Source organism: Mastigoproctus giganteus, chromosome 7 (genome assembly GCF_048544385.1).
Source record: "Mastigoproctus giganteus isolate SK-2022 chromosome 7, ASM4854438v1, whole genome shotgun sequence".
NCBI lineage: Eukaryota > Metazoa > Arthropoda > Arachnida > Uropygi > Thelyphonidae > Mastigoproctus > Mastigoproctus giganteus.
Genome location: NC_143581.1, coordinates 193,159,148 through 193,180,366, shown reverse-complemented (window position 1 = coordinate 193,180,366; position 21,219 = coordinate 193,159,148). Strand labels below are relative to the sequence as shown.

At 38.7% G+C, this 21,219-nt stretch overlaps 1 protein-coding gene across 1 annotated transcript in view; it reads right to left on the bottom strand.

Moving 5' to 3' along the window:
- The window catches only part of LOC150083505 (phenazine biosynthesis-like domain-containing protein 1), an 83,891-nt gene extending 63,199 nt beyond the window's left edge, over positions 1-20,692 (bottom strand). Inside the window, exons 1-2 of the mRNA XM_090377323.1 lie at positions 20,104-20,692; positions 8,077-8,179 (exon numbers count right to left, since the gene is read on the bottom strand). Coding sequence (XP_090233449.1) covers positions 8,077-8,179; positions 20,104-20,190 — 190 coding nt within the window. The 5' untranslated portion in view covers positions 20,191-20,692. The remainder of the gene's footprint in view (positions 1-8,076; positions 8,180-20,103) is intronic.
- Between the last annotated feature and the right edge of the window lie 527 nt (positions 20,693-21,219).

Below are 21,219 nucleotides of genomic sequence, written 5' to 3'. Positions count from 1 at the left end.
TTTGTTCCAGAAATCAACCACCCTTTATCTTTATTATAGCTAAAGGCAAATTTCTGCACATCTTTTCTGCAACTGTCTTTCCTCGATTTGAATTTATGCCACACCAGGTGTGTAATCTAAGCAAAAGGATAAATTCCCATCAGCATTGAGCTTGCTCAAACCATTTAAGGCCTTATACACCTCGATCAGATCACAGGTGCCTAATCTCCAGACGTTGCAATTTGCAGAGCTTAAGCCTTTTTTGGTAACAGCAACCCTTTGTTCCTCTCACCAATCTTTTTGCCCTTCTCTGTACTCGTACCAGCAGCTCTACATTCTTCCTAAAATGAGGTCTCTATACCTGTATGCAGTATTCAACATGTGGCCTGACCATTGCCATATACAAAAGAATAATCACCTCCTTATACCTGCTAGCAAAATTCCTGTGTATCATTTGACAAAACCCACTGGGCTGATCTGGCAGCCCATAGGGTCTGCACTGCTCAGAAAACTTCATATCTGGCTGCACAATAACCCACAGGTCTTTTTCATTCTCCACTACTCTGAGTGTAGTACCGCACAGTTGGCATGTTACTCTGGAGTTACTGCTTTGCATTTGTCAATGTTAAACTTCAATTGCCACCTCTCAGCCCTGCCAAACTTTTCTAGATCCTGTTGCAGTACCATACTGTCATTACTGCCATTAACAACCCTGCTAACCTTCATATTGTCTGAAAACTTGGACATTAAGCCTGATATACCTTCATCAATATCATCAATAAATGCAGAAAACAACAATAGATCCAACATTGAACACTTGGGGACTCCACTAATAACATTAGTCCATGAAGAGTAGTGTCCATTGATTACCACTGTCTTCTCCCACTCAGCCATCTCTTTATCCATACCGGCAACTTGCTCTTAATGAGAGGCACATTATGGCCTTTGCTGCCCTTTGCCATAAAGCCTACAAACAAACAGCTCTTAATGCCATATGCCATACTGCTCCAATTTGTACAGCAGCCTTTTATGTGCAACAGTGTTAAAAAGCTTTCCTGAAATCCAAATATATGATATCGAAATTATATTTTGCATCCAGTTCCTTTGTGACTACATCATAGTCAAAAGGTTCTTAAAGTTCTGCGTGGGGTAATAGAAATGGGAAGATCTCCAAAGGTTGTTTGTTTGAGGAGCTGTCTTAAATGATTTAGATGAGATGTTTACAAAAGATCTCCTGAGCAGAGTCATTTGGCTATTTTTGGAGTACCTGTTACAGCCTCTATGCTCTTCTGCACAAGAAATGGAGATAAGCTACTAAAAGGTTTCATTGACAATGAATGTAAGATTTGGAAAGGAGGTAAGTCTGGTGAAGAATCACCTTTTTTTTTAATTATTTTTTTTTTATTCTTTTTGGTTGTGATAATTCATGGTCAAGATGTGAACTTAGTGGCACGCAGTGAGATTAAGGGGCCCATTTTGCTCCTTTTTGCCCTGAGTATTGAATTTATACTCAGGTTGCCAGCCCCACCACATGGAGGCAGGAGCAGTGCCATTAGTGGCCAAGTGATAAAAGGTCAGTGGTTGTTGTGTTAGAGAATTTAGTTATATATATGAAAAGAAAGGTATCTTTCCTTTCTTGATAGGAAGCGTAATTCTTTATTTGGAAGGATCCAAAAATAAAATAAACTTTGCAAATTAAAAGGACTTTAATAATCTCTTTTATCAGTCAATTGGAGAGAAGATGCTTTCAAATAACTTTAGAAATTGCTATGATCACTCCCTTGGCGCTGAGGCCCAATAATTCATGAATATAATCGTTAATTGCATTTAGTAGTCATGTAAGCTTGAACCTCCACTCAAAGAACGTGTGCTACTGTACGCTTGCTCCCGACAACTCTACTACATCAGGCTGTCTCCATTTCCCAGTTTGAACAGGTTTTCAGCAAACTCACCAGTAAATGCATCACTGCTGATGCCTGTTATCATTATGATTTGTATAATACATTGACATCTAATGCAATATTACAATACATGTTACAGTGCATCACACTTGTTCATAAATCAATTTGCATGGCACGTAGACTGAAAAACCAGGAATAAGTTTGGAGGGTGGTGGACTCTATTCCCTCTGCCTGAGACTGGCTAACTACAGCCCCAAATGAAGAGGCCTTCAGAATTTCCTCAAATCTCTACTATAGTGTCATAGAGGACCTGCTGGCCTTAGCGCATCATGGCCTTAGTCGCCCATGCACCATAAAAGCCAAAACCAAACCAAACAAATGGAGGACCTGTTAATGCACACTACTGTTAGGCTGAGTTGCTGAATGTTCTTTCAAATATATGAAGCTTGAAGGCAAGCCTTAGTTCATCAGCTTTGGTTTCATGTGGAATAACTGGCAGTGTTTAGCAAAAACTGCATATTCCTCCCATCATCAAATGCCTTGCATAATACAATCAAGAACCTTTCAATTAGTTGCATAAGACATTACACATGCATCTCAGGAAATAAGCTGATACGCTTGCAGTGCCTTTTGCTTTGCTGGTGTCCCTGAAAATTTTGAAAGCTTAAACCCTTTTACTTAGTATTAGCAGTGGCAAATGATGCAAGAAAGCAATCGTATACAGCACCAACCAAAAAAAAAAAAAAAAATCCATTTCACTTGTCCGTCCCCTCCAATAGTTTGTCTAGTTCTCCCTTGAATTTATTTAACCTATCCACTTCCACAACAGATGAAAATTTGCTCCAGCAATCAACTACCCACTGGTTAAAGGCAAACTTCCACACATCTATTTTGCAACCAATCCTTCCTAAATTTGAATTTATGCCCCCTCATGTGCATAGTCTGAGAGGAAGAATCCCATCAGTACTGAGCTTGTGGGCTAGAAAACCTTACGGGGAAGGGGGTTCCTACTCTCTCCACTTGAGATCAGCCTAACTACAGCTCTGCTTGATGAGGCAGGATTGAAACAGAAACCTCAACAAATGAGTGGCGTGGAAAAAACTACTATATGTTCACAGAGGACTAATTCTTTCTATCTGAACACAATCCTGGGTGTTTGTGTATATGTGTGTGTGTGAGAGAGAACATTTTAATCAGTATGTGACTGCTTAAAATTTATAAAACTGACTACAAATCAAATTAACTATTAGTTGTTTGAAACTAAAGACACAGAAAATACTTATATTCATTTTCATAAATAAAGGCTTAAGAAAGGCTTAAGTTTTGCAAATTACAGTGTCTGGAGACTAGGCACCTGCGAGGTAATTTGATTGAGGTGTATAAAGCCTTGAATGGTTTGAGCATAATCAACACTGATGGGATTCTTCCTCTTGCTCAGAATAATCACCTGAGAGGGCATAAAGTCCAATTGAGGAAAGACAGATGTAGATAGATGTGCGGAAGTTTGCCTTTAGTCAGCGGGTAGTTGATTGGTGGAACAGACTTCCATCCTTTGTTGTGGAAGTTGATAGCCTAAATAAATTTAAGGCTGAGCTGGACAGGTATTTGGAATGAACGGAGGGGTGAAATGGGAGCTTTTTTTTTTTTTTTTTTTTTCTTTTTGCTGATGCTGCATAAGCTTGCTTTCTTGCATTATATGCCTCTACTAATGCTAAACATTTTACATTCTTACACCAGTTTTGGAACAATACGGATAAATTATCAGAACCACCTTTTTTTCCTATCTGTGTGCTTTAATTAAATAAAAATCTATATCTCACATTAAAATTACACTAAATTCCACTTAAAAATATTCTAAACAAGTCAAGATTCTATTAAGTAAAAAATTTTGAAATTTGTTATCTCCAATATCTAGTTATTTTACAATTTTATACAGTAAAATAATGTACAGGCAGTTCCTGCTTTACGAGTTCCCGGGTTTAAGAGTTTTCTTTTTCAAGTTCAACTCGGCCCTGGAAAGATTGCGCAAGGCTCAAGGGGTAGAATTTTTTTCAGCCTGGTCTGTACTTGTTAACAGGAGAGACTGCTTCTACAGGGATGGGATACACTTAAATAGAAAAGGTGCAAGAATATTTGCTGATGCTATCGAGGCAGTGTTAGGTGGGTCAGAAAACTACTAGTTTGGGGGGGATACAAGGACTGATAGATTAACAGTAGCCACTAGCAGAGGTGAAAGTGATTCTTGCACTGCTTCTATTGGAATGAGCAGCAGTCTGGAAAACAAGATGTAGGATATTTCAGAGACTGCTGGGAGTCATTACTGTACAAGTAAGCACATGGGTTGTGTTAGGGTAGGTAAGAATAGGAACAGGTGCATTTATACTTGTGTGTACACCAATGCTAGGAGTTTGGTAAATAAATTTGATGGATTTGAGGTATTGCTCAAAACATCAAAGGTAGATATTGTTGGGATATCAGAGACGTGGTATCACAGATATAAGGAATGCAGAACTGGAATTTGGGGAGTACAATGTGTACAGAAAGGAGAGACAGGATAGGAAGGGTTACGTTATTAGTTAAGAAACACAAAATCCAAGGAAGTGAAGCCAGTCAAAATTGCTGGACAGTGCAGTGTCGAGTCAGTTTGGTGTGACATAAGCATTGGGAGATCAAAATTGAGAGTAGGAGTGTGCTATAGGCCTATTGACTCTGATGAGTATAATAAGAAACTGTACAGGGAAATAGAGTGGGCCAGAAAATCAGAGTCTTATTTATAATGGGGGATTTTAATTTCCCAGATATTGACTGGAATTTGTGGGTTGGTCATTCACACACTAGCAAGGCTTTTGTGGATTTATTGGATGATTGTTTTCTACATCAGCATGTTCGGGAGGCAACTAGAGGAAGCAATACTCTTGATCTGATTATCAGTAGTGATTCTTCAAGCATTAAGAATCTGCAGATAAAGGAACCATTAGGTGGCAGTGATCACAGTGTGCTGAAGTGGGATTTACTCAAAGAGGTAACTACCATCAGGGGTAAAGGGAAGGGTTTTTGCTTTCATAAAGGCGACTGCAATGGTCTGAGAGAGTATTTAAATTCTATACAGTGAGACCAACTGATGATCTTACCAACAGCAAATTCAAAATGGGAAGCATTCAAAGAACTTATCTTGGAAGCTACTATGCATTACATACCAACTAAGAAATACTGTTCAAGGTTTAGGACTAAATGAATGTCAGATGAACTAATGAGACATATGGCAGAGAAGAAAAATGCATGGAACACATAAATTAACATTTGACACAGAAGCCTATGATAGATATAAGTTGATCTGTAACCAAGTTACAAAGGAGGTTAGGCAAGCAAAGGCAGATTCCGAGAAATCATTGGCAAAGGATGCAAAGAAAAACAGCAAAGAGTTCTTTACTTATGTAAACTCTAGAAGGAAGGGGGTGAAACAGATTGGTCCACTTGATATCGATGATTCAACTGTTGATGATCCTGCTCAGGTAGCTAACAAACTAAATGAATATTTTGCATCGACATTCACACATGAGGAGTTATTCAGCGAGGGGAATGCCAGAGGTGTATTCAACTCTGGCAGTAAGCTAGATAATCTTGTAATAACTGAGAGTAAAGTAGAGGAGAAATTGTTGAAGATAAACACAAGAAAGGCACCTGGGGTGGATGGGATCTATCCAGTTATATTAAAGGAGGCAGCAAAGGAAGTAAGCAAACTCTTAGCTATAATTATGAGAGCTTCCTTGGACTCAGGGGAGGTACCCATGGACTGGAGATGTGCAAATGTGACCCCAATTTACAAGGAGGATCAAAGGCTGACACAAGTAAATACAGACCAGTGAGTTTAATTTCTGTTCCAGGAAAATTAAAGGCACTGGTTAAAGAAGCATTGCAGGATCATTCAGACAAGACTTCAGTTATAGCTCGGACACAGCATGGTTTTGTTAAGAGAAAGTCTTACCTGACCAATTTGATTGGATACTATGATGCAGTCACAAAAGAACTGGATGCAGGGAATAACTTTGATATTATATATTTGGATCTTATAAAGGCTTCTGATACTGTTGCACATGGAAGACTGGTGCACAAATTGGAGCAGTGTGGCATTGGAGGCAAATTGCTGCTATGGATAAAAGGATGGTTGAGTGGGAGAAGACAAGAGTGGTAATCAATGGACACTGCTCATTGTGGAGTCGCTCAGGGTTCAATGTTGGGTCCATTATTGTTTTCTGTATTTATAAATGATATTGATGATGGTATATCAAGCTTAATGTCTACGTTTGCAGACGATACAAAGGTTGGCAGGGTTGTCAAGGACACTACTGACACTATGCTGCTGCAACAGGATCTGGAAAGGTTGAGCAGATGGGCTGAGAGGTGGCAAATGAAGTTTAACATTGACAAATGTAAAGTACTACATATGGGAAACAGCAACCCCAGAGCAACATATCAACTCTGTGGTACTACACTGACAGTGGTAGAGAATGAAAAGGACCTGGGGGTTATTGTGCAGGCAGATATGAAGTTCTCTGAGCAGTGCAGACGGGCTGCAAGAGTAGCTCATGGTGTCTTGTCAATGATATACAGGAATTTTTCTAGCCGGGATAAGGAGGTGATTATTCCCTTGTATAAGGCAATGGTCAAGCCACACCTTGAGTACTGTATACAGGTCTGGAGGCCTCATTTCAAGAAGGATGTAGAGCTGCTAGAACGAGTACAGAGAAGGACAACAAGATTAGTGAATGGAACAAAGGGTTGCTCTTACGAAGAAAGGCTTAAGTTTTGCAAATTACAATGTCTGGAGACTAGGCACCGCGAGGTGATCTTACAGAGGTATATAAAGCCCTGAATAGTTTGAGCATGCTCAATGCCGATGGGATTCTTCCTCTTGCTCAAAATAATCACCTGAGAGGGCATAAATGCAGATTGAGGAAAGACAGATGTGTGGAAATTTGCCTTTAGCCAGCGGGTAGTTGGTTGGTGGAAGGCTTCCATCCCTTGTTGTGGCAGTTGATAGCCTAAATAAATTTAAGGCTCAGCTGGACAGGTATTTCAAATGAACGGAGGGGTGAAATGGAAGTGTTTTTTTTTTTTTTTTTTTTTGGCTGATGCTGCATAAGCTCGCTTTCTTGCAACATATGCCTCTACTAATGCTAAAGTATCAACAATCAAAAATATGAACATTAATTGCAATAAATAAATGCTAAACATTTATAAATACAGTGTTTCAAGCCAAGTGCATAGCTATACAATACTATAGTACTGCTGTATTGTTTGTATAACTATTATATTAGGGTCACCTGCAATATTAATTCAACTACCCACGTATATTGTGTCCGTAAATTTCACGTGTTCTCTGGTCAATTTGCATGCTTTGCTGGACAAAAAACCCCATTTTTTTCAGGGGGGGAGATTTCCTCCCTATGCCTGAGACCAACTAACTCAGCCACAGAGTGAAAAAAGCCCATAAAAACTCCTCGCATCACCAACAGGATTCGAACCTTTTCCATCCAGTGGTAGGGAAGACTGTGGCAGTAGCACAGTACCCATGCAGACTAGTATTCTATAGCTACGCTTACTACCGTGCTTGCATTTGTTTGTTCAGGCAGATGAGATATTCTCACTGACTCACATATCATAAAGCAATTACCATTCTGACATTACAAAGAGTGGTTGTGTTGCTCTTCATTTTTGCTGTCGTCTTATTTCAAAATTATCCCCCTTATTAATACAGTATGCCAAAACAAAGCAATACTATGGAGAGTGATGTTAATAAAAAAAAACAGCAAAGAGGAATAATATTAGAAACAAAATATGAGATCATACGCAAACGTGATCTCATTATTCTTCATCATCGTCGACTGATGATGATGAAGAAGAATAAACATTCTTTAACATTTGTATGACAAATAATTTCTTTATTATTATAATTTGCTTGATTTTAAAGGCTGTTTTATTTCTTTTGATAAATTGTTTAAGCATCAACTATTGTTTTGTTGATCTTTATTTATCATTACTATGATCAAATTTCATTGTTGAGAATGTAACCCCTGTTTTTAACATTACGTCAATGGGAAATAAATTCCCACTTTACGGGTGCGTGCTAGGAATGAATTCACTCAAAAGTCAAGAACTACCTGTATATATTTTTCAAAAGAAAAGTTTTACTCACCATTCTCAAATGTATCTTCTGGATTAATACAAGTTAAGAATGCAGTCTCAGACAGATTGAACTCCTGTGCTATTTTTACATGCAAATCATCTGTTAGAGAACTCTAGAAAAAATAATTTCAATTATTTATTGCTATTTATGTTATTTTTGTCAACATGATATAAGGAAACAAAGCTTATACAGCATCAGCCAAAAAAAACTTCATTTTCCCATTCCTTCCAAAAATTTATCCACACCTTCCTAACCCTTGTCACTCATGCCTTAAATTTAACAAACAACACTAGTGTGGTACCTATGAGACATCTTTTTTCTAATTATAAAAAAATGAATTTTTAGCGTTTTTGAGTGAATTGAAAACAGTACTCTAATTATGATTTGCTAAACTCTGTTACAAATTATTAAACAAAATTAAATGAGAGCATTAATAATAATAACAAAAAGTTTTTTATCACATTTTTTTTATAATTTTCAAGGCGACTCATCTCTGAGAATGAAATACAACTGCTCGCACAACACCTGACAAATGTAATGTGAAAAATTGTGCATTTTTGTCAACTGTTTGTGCTTAGTTGGCAAAACCAAAGCCTTACAGAAAGTTAATACACTATCACTGGAACCTCAGAGATTTCACATGGGAATTGGAGTTGCCTAGAAGAATAACAGGTGCCTCCGTAGCCAGGTGGGAAGGAGCAGCAGTGCGTACACATGCTTCTTGATTAGATTGGGGTTCGAGCATGTCACCACCAAATACGGAGGATGCGGAAAGGTCAGGGAATGACCACCGCATATCCCGGAGCAATATGGCCTTAGTTGCTAATGCTCCTAAAAAACCAACTAACTAACTAACTAGAAGAATAACAGATGCTTTTACTTCCTAGCATCTGTTAAACCCCAAAGAAATGTCAATAACATCATCAGTTGGTCCCACTGCATAGAATTTAAAAACTGTCTGAGATCACTGAAGTCACCATTATGAAAGCAAAAACCCTTCCCTTTACCCCTGATGGTTGTTATATTTTTGAGTAAATCGCACATCAGTACACTTTGTTCGCTGCCACCTAGTTGTTCCTTTATCTGCAGATTCCTAATGCATGAATAATCATTGCTGATAATCAGATCAATCAAATGCCTCTGGTTGCCTCTCAAAAGTGCTACTGTAGAAAATAATCATCCAATAAATTCATAAAAGTCATGCTAGTGGGCGAGTGACCATCCAACAAGTTCCAGTCAATATCTGGGAAGTTAAAATCTCCCATTATGAGACATTCCCATTAACTGGCTCACTCTATGTACAGTTTCTATGTACAGTTAGCATTAGCAGAGGCATATGATGCAAGAAAGCAAGCTTATGCAGCCCCAGCCAAAAAAAACCTCCTATTTCATTCCTCCATCCATTCCAAATGCCTGTCCAGCTCAGCCTTAAATTTATTTAGGCAATCAACTTCCACAACAAGAGATGGAAGTCTGTTTCAGCAATCAACTGCCCCTGGCTAAAGGCAAATTTCCACACATCTATTCTACAACTGTCTTTCCTTGATTTGAATCTAAGCCCCCTCAGGTTCTTAATCTGAGCAAGAGGAAGAATCTCATCAGCATTCAGCTTGCTCAACCTATTCAAGGTCTTATACACCTCAATCAGATCACCTCGCATGTGCCTACTCTCCAGGTGCTGCAATTTGCAGAACTTAAGCCTTTCTTGTAAGAGCACACCTTTGTTCCCCTCACCAATCTTGTTTCCCTTCTTTGTACTCATTCTAGCAACTCTACATCCTTCCCAAATTGAAGCCTCCAGACCTGTACACAGTACTCAAGGTGTGGCCTGACCATTGCCTTGTACAATGGAATAATCACCTCCCTGTCCCTATTAGCAAAATTCCTATATATCATTGACAAGACTATGAACTGTCCTGGGAGCCAGTCTACACTGCTCAGCGAACTTCATATCTGACTGCACAATGACACCCAGGTTTTTTTCACTTTCCACTTCACCGAGTGTAGTACCACACAGTTTGTACATTTCTCTTGGGTTATTGCTACCCATATGCAGTACTTTGCATTTGTCAATGTTAAACTTCAGTTGCCACTTCTCAGCCTATTTGCCCAACTAATCTAGATCCAGTTGGAATAGCATACTGTCTTTACTGTCATTAACAACCCTGTCAACCTTTGTATCATCTGCAAACTTGGACATTAAACCCGATATACCTTCATCAATATCATTTATAAATATACAAAACAACAATGGGCCCAACACCGAACCCTGGGGAACTCCACTAATAACATTTGTTCACGAAGAGAAGCAGTGTCCATTGATTACCACTCTCTGTCATCTCCCACTCAACCATCCCTATATCCATTGTAGCAACTTACCCTTAATACCATACCTCTCCAATTTGTACAGCAGTCTTTCATGTGCAACAGTATCAAAAGCTTTCCTGAAATCCAAGTGTATGATATCAAAATTATTTCTGGCATTCAGTTCCTTTGTTACCACATCATAGTATCCAATCAAATTGATCAGACAAGACCTTCCTTTAACACACCCATGCTGTTTGTTTGTTATTTGGTTTTTAGGAGCATTAGCAACTAAGGCCATATTGCTCCGGGATATGCGGGGGTCATTCCCTGACCTTTCCGCCTCATCCGTATTTGGTGGTGATGGGCTCGAATCCCGGTCTAATCAAGAAGCATGTGCTAAGCACTGCTGCTCCTTCCCACCTGGCTACAGAGGGGCACCACACCCATACTGTGTCTTAACTATTACTGCAGTTTTGTCTAGATGATCCTGCAATGCTTCTTTAACCAGTGATTCCATTATTTTCCCAAGAACACAAGTTAAACTAACAGGTCTGTAGTTACATGTGTCACCTTTTGAACCCCCTTTGTGAATTGGTGATACATTTGCACACCTCCAGAGTCCAAGGAAGCTTTCATAATTATAGATAAGGGTTTGCTTACTTCCTTTACTGCCTCTTTTAATAAAACTGGATAGATCCTATCCACCCCAGGTGCCTTCCTTATATTTAACTTCAACAATTTCCCCTCCACTTTGCTCTCAGTTATTACAAAATCACTTAGCTCCCTGTTAGAGTTTGATAAATGTCTGGCACTCCCCTCATTGAATATCTCCTCATGTGTGAATGTAGATGCAAAATACTCCTTCAGTTTATCAGCTACCTGAGCATGATCATCAATAGTCAACCTATCTATGTTAAGTGATCCAATCTGATTCATTCCGTTCCTTCTAGAGTTTACATAAGTAAAGAACTCTTTGCTGTTTTTCTTTGCATCCTTTGCCAAAGATTTCTCATAATCTGCCTTCACCTGCCTAACCTCCTTTGTGACTTGATTACAGACTACTTTATACCTGCCATAGGCTTCTGTGTCACCTGATACTTTATATGCATTCCATACATTTTTCTTCTCTGCCACGAGTCTCATTAATTCATCTGACATCCATTTAAGCGTAAACCTTGAACAGTATTTCTTAATTGGAATGAAAAGCCTAATAGCCTCCAAAATTAAGTCCCTGATTTGATGTTAGTAACATCATCAGTTGAGCCGACTGTACAGAATTTAAAAACTATCTGAGACCTCTATAGTCACTTTACAAAAGCAAAAGCTCTTCCCTTTAGCCTCGATGGTAGTTACATCTTTAAGTAATTCCCACATCAGTACATCATGATCACTGTCACCCAGTGGGTTCTTTTACCTGCAAATTCTTAATGCTTGAATAATCACTGCTGATAATCAGATCAAGAGTATTATTCCCTCTAGTTGCCTCTCGAACATGCTGCTGTAGAAAACATGTCATCAACTAAATCCACAAAAGTCTTGCTAGTGTGCGAGTGACCAACCCATAAGTTCCAGTTAATATCTGGAAAGCTAAAATCCCCCATTATAAGACATTCTGGTTTACTGGCCCACTATTTCTCTGCACAATTGCTCATTAGATTCATTAGGCCTATAACACACACCTACTCTCATTTTTCCTTACCCAGTGCTTATTTCACACCAAACAGACTCGACACTGCATTGTCCACCAACATCAATTGGATGCACTTCCTTAGCTTTTATGTGTTTCTTAACTAACAGCATAACCCCTCCTCCCTTCCTGTCCTGTCTATCCTTCCTGTACACACTGTACTCCCAAAATTCCAATTCCGCACTGCTTATATCTGTGTGGCACCACGTCTCTGATATCCCAACAATATCTGCCTTTGATGTTTTGACTAGCACTTCAAGCTCATCAAATTTATTAACTATACTCCTAGCACTGGTGTACAAGCAAATATACATGCACCTGTTCCTACTCTTGGTTACCCTAACACAGCCCATGTATTTACTTGTTCACATAAGTAAAGAACTCTTTGCTGTTTTTCTTTGCATCCTTTGCCAAAGATTTCTCATAATCTGCCCTCACCTGCCTAACTTCCTTTGTGACTTGACTGTTCACTATTTCTCTGCACAAGTGCTCATTATACTCATCAGAATCATTAGGCCTATAACACACTACTCTCATTTTTGCTTTCCCAGTGCTTAGGTCACACCAAACTGACTCAACATTGCACTGTCCACCCATGTCAACTGGATCCTTAGATTTTGCGTGTTTCTTACCTAACAGCATAACCAAGGTAGCTGACGAACTGGATGAGTATATTGCACCTACATTCACACATGACAAATTATATAAGCAAGTGAAGGCCAGAAGATTATCAAACTCTTAACAGGAAGCTAAATGATTTTGTAATAAATGAGAACAAAGTGGAGAAGAAATTGTTGAAATTAAACAAGAAAGGCACTGGAGTGAATGGGATCTATCCAGTTACATTACAGGAGGCAGCAAAGAAAGTAAGCAAACCCATAATTATGAGAGCATCCTTGGACTTGTAAGAGGTTCCCCATGATTTATTCCCAATTCACAAAGGGAGTTCAAAGAGTGACACAAATAATTACAGACCTGTTAGTTTAACTTTTGTTCCGGGGAAAATAATGGAGTTACTGGTTAAAGAAGCATTGAAAGATCATCTAGACAAGACTGCAGTTACAGTACAGTTCTTTGTGGACTAACATTATTAGTGGAGTTCCCAAGTGCATGGGTTTGTTAAGGGGAAGTCTTGTCTGACCAATTTGATTGGATACTATGATGTCGTCACAAAGGAACTGGATGCAAAAAATATACTTGTATTTCAGGAAAGCTCTTGATACTGTTGCACATGGAAGATTACTGTACAAATTGGAGCAGTATGGCATTAAGGCCAAGTTGCTGCTATGGATAAAGGGTTGGTTGAGTGGGAGAAGGCAGAGTGGTAATCAATGGAGACTGCTCTTCATGGAATAACGTTATTAGTTGAGTCCCCCAGTGTTCGATGTTGGGCCCATTGTTGTTTTCTATATTTATCAATGATACTGATGAAGGTATATCAGGCTTAATGTCCAAGTTTGCAGATGATACAAAGGTGGACAGGGTTGTTAATGACAGTACGGTACTACAACAGGAGCTAGAAAAGTTTGCCAGATGGGCTGAGAGGTAGCAACTGAAGTTTACCATTCACAAATGCAAAGTACTGTATATGGGTAGCAGTAACCCCAGGGTAATGTACCATATGTGGTGCTACACTCAGGGTAGTGGAGAATGAAAAAGTCCTGGTGGTAATTGCACACTCAGATATGAAGTTTTCTGACAGTGCAGACAGAATGCCAGAGCAGCTCATGGGATCTTGTCAATGATGTACAGGAATTTTGGTAGAAAGGATAACGAGGTGATTATCCCTCTGTATAATGCAATGGTCAGGCCTCACCTGGAGTACTGCATATAGGTCTGGAGGCCTCATTTTAGGAAGGATGTAGAGCTGCTGGAACAAGTACAGAGAAAGGCTACGAGATTAATGAGGGGAACAAAGGGTTGCCCTTATTAAGAAAGGCTTAAGTTCTTGAAATAGCAGCATCTGGAAACTAGGCACCTGCGAGGTGATCTGACTGAGGTGTATAATGCCTTGAATGGTTTGAGCAAACTCAATGCTGATGGGATTCTTCCTGTTGCTCAGATTACACACCTGAGGGGACATAAATTCAAATTTAGGAAAGACAGTTGTAGAACAGATGTATGGAAATTTTTATTTATTATTATTATTAGCCGTAAGGTGCAAGGAAGTTTGAGGCTTATGCTGCACTAGCAAAAAAAAAAAAAAAAAAAACACGTTACCTGAGTGAGAGAGAAAGAGTCAGAAGTAGAAGGGAATCACCAAGAATGAGAAGAATGATGACATCCAGCTCAGGACCCTGGGTTTGCCAAGCCCATACTCACCAAATATGAGCCCCTTGGCCAGCAGGTGGTTGATTGCTGGAACAAACTTCCATCTGTTATTGTGGAAGTTAGCTTAAATAAATTCAAGGAAGAACTGGACAAACTTCTGGAGCAAATGGATGGGTGAAATGGGATTTTTTTTTTTTTTAACTGGTACTGTAACAAAAATGTTACAGTAACAGTTAAAAAAAGCAAGCTTTGTTGCATCATATGCCTCTGTTAATGCTAATCTAGAAAGAAATTGTTTCTTAATTCACAATATATTGAAATGAAAACAAAAAACACTGTATATCCAGTTAGAGAATATTCCTAGGCAAAGGTATACAGAAGGGAAAAATTTTAAAAGTGGTGGCTATCAGACACCATAATAACAGAATGGTTAAATGTATTCACATTACTGAACTCCACAATACTAGGCAACTATTCAGAATTCAACTTAGAATCCCTAGCCAGCTATTACGAATTCTAATTCAGAATAGCTGCCTAAGAAATCTCAAGATTTGTATTAAATATATTCACAGATATCAGTATTCCAGTATTCTATGCAGATAATTTTGCCAGCTGGGTGGCATTATGAAGTAGCCGGGTGTGGAAGTGTAATACTTTGCAATATTATAAAATTTTCAGTTATTTATAAATGTGACTTAAGCAATCCAGAGCAAAAATTAATTGCATAATTTAACATTATATGCTCCTGTTGCATTGACCTCGATCTCATAGTACGTTCGAATTAATATTGATTGAGATCAGTGAGCAATACCATATGGTACTGCGAGAATCGATTAAATTTTAGCCAGGCAGTCAGTTAAATTTACCGGGCAGTGCACCCATCCGATAGGTCCAGGGGAGAACACTGGATATATATATAAAGAGGGAGAGAGATGGAAAGAGAGGGGGGGAAGAGATTTGCACAGTACCCTACCACCTCCTACCAGCACAAGGGGATATCCCAAAGAATCCAAGACAAACTTGCTAAACATATTCACTCCCCTGCATAGATCACAGTCATTCAAAAACAGACAAGCTATAGCTGTCAGTCGATCGCAGCTTTTTGTCAAGGCCATATTGGAATATGCAAGCTATCACTAATCACTAAATGATTACAGCTCCCACAGACATTTGGACTATCAGAATTTTCCTTCTACTTCATTTCTGCTGCTGCCAGATCTAACTGCTTAAAAGAAGTGTGTCTTGCGCAGTTCTAAAAAAATACCCTAAATTCTGCTGTTGAAGTTTGTAACACATATGGAAATCCACCGCCCCATATTTTTTGGTTCACTTTTCTTTCTTTAATTTTATTGTACTTCTATTTGGTTTTTTTTTTTTTTTTTTTGGTAGTTGTTGGCGCATCGGCTTCTGTGGCCATAATGCACCTCCCAAGATTTTTGCAGTACTTTGATCCAAGCCCGAGGCGGGATTCGAACCCGCGACCTTTGGGTTGCCAGGCAGGCACTTGACCCTCCCGGCTAGCCCGGTCGGCTATTTGGTTTGTACTTGTATACTACCTGTATACTTGGAAGAGCAGCATCTGCCATTCAGCAAATATTTTGCATTAGATTACACAGTTTTGTTCTTTCTCATACATTTATGTTACTTGCAATGGAAGACTGCACTTCAACTCTTATAGAGTAGTGGTGGCAAAACTTGATAATCTTGTGAGCAGCAAACTTTCAAAATCCTCAGGTGACTTTTAATAAATAAAATTCACATAGGCAGTAAAAATTTACTTTACAGATCAAGCCATTTGGTCATTAATGAACAAGGTAAAAAAAAATGCCTTATAATTCATCATAAAATGATGGGGAATACAACCAAAAGAAGAGGAGTTGAATTACCTTTCCACAATAGTGAAATAGTGCCTAAATAAAGGCATAATTTTTTTGGAAATTTAGTATTTTCATAACTCAAGAATACTTAATTTATTTTTGCATAAATAATGAAATATTTAAATAAGTAAGTTAATGCACCTTAATGTTATTTATAACTGAAGTCAGTTTATATCAGGTCAGATTATGCAAAAATTAAAACAGAACCCCAATTTATTCTAATTTTGGGATATTTGCATAATGAATCTGAGCATTTATTTGTTTTTGCCTAATATAACCAAATGGACTATTCAGAAATTATGTGATGTGTTTAAAATTTTCTGAACACCCTTATAACAACAATTCTATTTGTAATAATCAGAGATTAGATCAAATATTCTATCATGTAATATTATGCCTGAGGGGCCATGACAAGAAACAACAATTTTTATGAAAAAAATGTCAAACATTCTACAACTTCCATCCCTCTTACCAATGCACAATAACACAATGCCACGTAATTTGGGTTTAAATTACTTAAACATTTTTTTTTTTTATTTATATGTTTATTTCATTATAAAAAGGTGTTCGGTATCTTTAATTTTTTGGTAATCTATAATTGATGTTTACTTAGTACCTATATATAAAGTACTTAGTACCTACCAAAAAAAAAAAAAAAAAAAACAATTCATAATATATATACATACATACACATACATACATACAGGGCATATAAAGAATAAAATTATTATACAGTATATATATATATACACACATATACATATACATACATACACAGGGTGTCTCAAAAATATTGGTACAAACATTTAGGGGAGGTAGGTAACATCTAAAGGAATGTGAATTGCATAGGAACCCATAACCGGAAACGTCACGGGAAAGTAGTAGCAGAGGCACAGGAAGCAGAAATGACACAAGACAGTAATTAGTGGCAAACATTTATTTGACATAATATTAATAATGGAGTACGAGATGGATGCATTTCATGAGGTTACAACAGATGCTCGAAGGTTCCACCATGAGATGAGATGCAATGCATGCGTGACACCGATGCAGCATGGATTGGCGGACACGGTCGAACACATCTGGAGTTTCTTTGACAGTCTCGCCACGAGATCCATTTCCACAGGCGATTCATACACGATAGGTTTGAGGGTCCCCCACAGAAAGAAATCAAGGCTCGATAAATCAGGTGAGCATGGGGGCCAGGCAACGGGTCCACCACGGCCAATCCATCAACGCTCAAAACGCCTGTTCAAATGGTCACGAACACATCGTCCATAATGGGCAGGCGCCCCCTCATGTTGAAACCAAATGTTGCGTCTCACATTTGCTGGAACATTGCCAAGTAACCCTGGTAGAACTTGTTCAAGAAAGATCCGATATTTAGCAGAGTTCATGCAGGATGGTAACAGGTATGGGCCGACTAAGCAGTCACCGACCATACCTGCCCACACATTTATTGTGAAGCGATGTTGTGCCACATGGGGGCACACACCGTGTGGGTTGTCGTGAACCCACACATGAGCATTGTGCTGATTGAATAAGCCTTCCCGAATGAAATAAGTCTCATCCGTGAACAAAACATAGGCTGAAAAATTCAAGTCTTGAACACTTTCTTGGAGAAACCACTGCACAAAAGCCACATGTGCAGGATGATCTTGGGGGAGCAGTAACTGAACCCTTTGGAGAAGAAAAGGGTGTAAGGAATCGTTGTGCCAGGCACACTGTACACTGCAACGAGACACTCCTAAGGCAGAGGCAACGGCACATGTGCTGGTAGTAGGATTATTCTGGACGGCATTCAACACACTTTCTTCCATGGTGGGAGTTCACGTCGAACGTGGTCTGCCTGCACTACTCCTGTTAACTCTAAATGACCCATAATTGCACAAATTTGGATGCACACGTGCAAACAAACGGTGGTCCGGTACATGTTCGTCTGGGAAGCATTCTCCATAAATTCGTTGAGCGGCTCGTCCATTGCCCTCTGCTAATCCATACACTAGGTGCATGTCTGCCAGCTCACAGTTCGTTATCGATGCATGCTCTTCCTGCGGCGACTACTGCTTGAATGAGTAAACCAGAAATTTTCCCTCTCGCGAACTGATGAACTGCGCCGTGTACCGACTTACGGTGACGTTTCCAGTTATGGGTTTCTATGCGATTCACATTCCTTTAGATGTTACCTACCTCTCCTAAACGTTTACCCATATTTTTGAGACGCCCTGTATGTATGTATGTATGTATATATATATATATTATGAATTTTTTTTTTTTTTTTTTTTTTGGTAGTTGTTGGCGTATAGGCTTCTGTGGCCATAATGCACCTCCCAAGGTTTTTGCAATACTTTGATCGAAGCCCGAAGCGGGAATTGAACCCGCGACCTTAGGGTTGCCAGGCAGGCACTTTATCCACCCGGCTAGCCCGGTCGGCTATTATGAATTGTAATTTGGTTTATAGTTATATTACTGTAATAACTATCAATAACATTTTTTAATAATAGATATATAAACACAGAGAGAATCGGATCTAACAGGCAGAAAATTGAATATAGGGGTGCCACAAAATAAAATAAATTACTCAGGGGTGCCGTTATTAATAAAAGGCCGAAAACCACTGGGCTATAAGGAGTATGTATGCCAATCTACTTTTTTGGAAATAATTTAAAGTACATCTCAAATAATGCATCCTTTCATGTACTGACTGCCTTGAAAATTTTCTAGTATGTGCTGTCATCTCTTATTAACATCTTTGAAAATTGAACATGGGCAATTGTACCTGCCATCTATCACTGTCCAAATCTGGCTTCCCAAAATTCTCTGGAATTTAGATCCAGAAGTTGATGAAAAGTGATATATAAATAGATATTTATATAAGTAGATTTTTTTTTTTTTTTTTTGGCTGATGCTATATAAGGGGCTCACATCTGGTAAGTATGGGCTTGGCACACCCAGGGTCCTGGGCTGGATATCATCATTCTTCTCTTTTTTGGTGATTCCCTTCTACTTCTGACTCTTGTTTTCTCTCTCAGGGGTAACTCAATTTTTTTTGTGGCTGGCGCAGCAAAAGCCTCAGACTTCCTTGCACCATATGGTTAATTATAATAATAATAAGCTTGCTCTTTTGCATCATTTTCCATTACTATGAAATAGTAATGTAGAGGATGGATGTAGAGGATATTATTGCTTCCAAAATTTTTTTTTTAATTCTGGTTTCATTCTTGGCAATATATTTTGCTTTTATGATGGGCAATCACGTTGAAATAAGAAATTAATATTTAAAAGCATGGAAGTACAGTTTTTATTTTACAAATCTTCAAAATATAATTAAAAACACCAATACCACAGACCCACCCATTAGAAAACTCACATCGGTGATTCCACATACGTTCCGGGGGAACTCACTTGAGAAAGGGTTAATGCAAACAAGTGTTTACTATTTATCTAAATACATGGTTTGCTGTTCATACAAATGAATTATAAGTATGCCTACCTCGGTAATCATTACTTGACTAATTTTGGCTCTGAATCACGAAGAAAAATTTGAAAAACTGTACACCCCAGCTGATCCTGAATACGAAAAATAAAAATAAAGCACTGCACCTTTTTATTTCAGACTAAATATTCGACATATTCTACACCAACTAATTATCAACGCCATACAATCCTGTTATTGAGATTCAGGAGTTTTATTTATTTTATTTTTATTTTTCTCAGGGAAGCATGGCAGCGATAATCACTGCGCGCAACGATTTTCCGATATGTAATTATTTTGTAACAACGTATTTACTGCTTTGTATTCGAATGCAAACATTTAACGGTGTTATTTCAGCCTGTTTTTTTAAACCTTAATTAGAATGCCTAATATGCTAAATTAAAATGCTCAATACATACATTTGTTGTTACAAGACAAACAGCTGCTCCATTTCCAGCGAATGGTACTTTGGTGAACGCATCAACTATGAACACAGGAAAAATCATTGTAATTTTCGCTGCACGTTCTGAAATAAGGTTATTATGTAGGTTATCCTAAAAGTAACGTAAAATTCTATATCGTAAGCACTTAAAGCTTGAATTGCACAATACCACGTGATTTTTATTGGTTCAGTACCACCCTTGATACTGTACAGATAACCTTGTAAGCCACACAGCTTACAAGGCCAAAGTTGTATGTATGTATGAGGAATTAATTACCAAGTTAAAAATTCCCATTTATACTCTTATACGGCCATCGCGACCTGAGAAGCTTACGATTTCATTTCAATTGCAGGCAAATCAGCGCAACGAAGCTGTGCATTTTTATGCCAGAATACCAGTAGCGAAACTACAAAATTACCCCCTACTCCCACGCGATTCTTGGACAAGCTTCCTCTGTGCTCTTCAACAACCACACTAAACCAACCGTTGCCCCCCACCAAACCGCGATGGGGGTCTGCAACTCCTTTACCTTACTGATGCTCACATTATGACATGCGGTACCAGAAGCATATAATCGGAAAGTGCAGGTGCAGTGCGCCAATAGCACCGGAGACTCATCTTTTACAAATGAGCCCAATGAATCAAATTTGTTATGGTAGCCCAATAATTACTGGACTACCAGAATTAACCGAAAGATTCGTAGCACTGTCAAAATATAATAATAATTATTAAAATTTTTTGAGTTACTGATTAATGCAGTACTTATTGCGGCCGCTCACCTACACAGCTTAAAACAAATTCAGCAGGTACAATAGGTACAAACAAATTCGATTGGTACAATTCAGTTTAGGTAAAAAAAAAAAAAAAAATGCAGCCATTATCAACCCACTGCAGGATGGAAGCTTCCTCAACAATTCATACTGAGCGAAATGGACCATCATCTGCCACGCTGGTCCAGTGCGGATTGGCAGATCGACCGTATTTAGCAGTCAGAGCCTTGAACCCCAGTTTACTCAAAGAGCGTGTGCTACTGCAGTCCCGCTCCTGACCATCGGATACGGAGGCCTTCAGTTTAGAAACTACTTCGTAAAC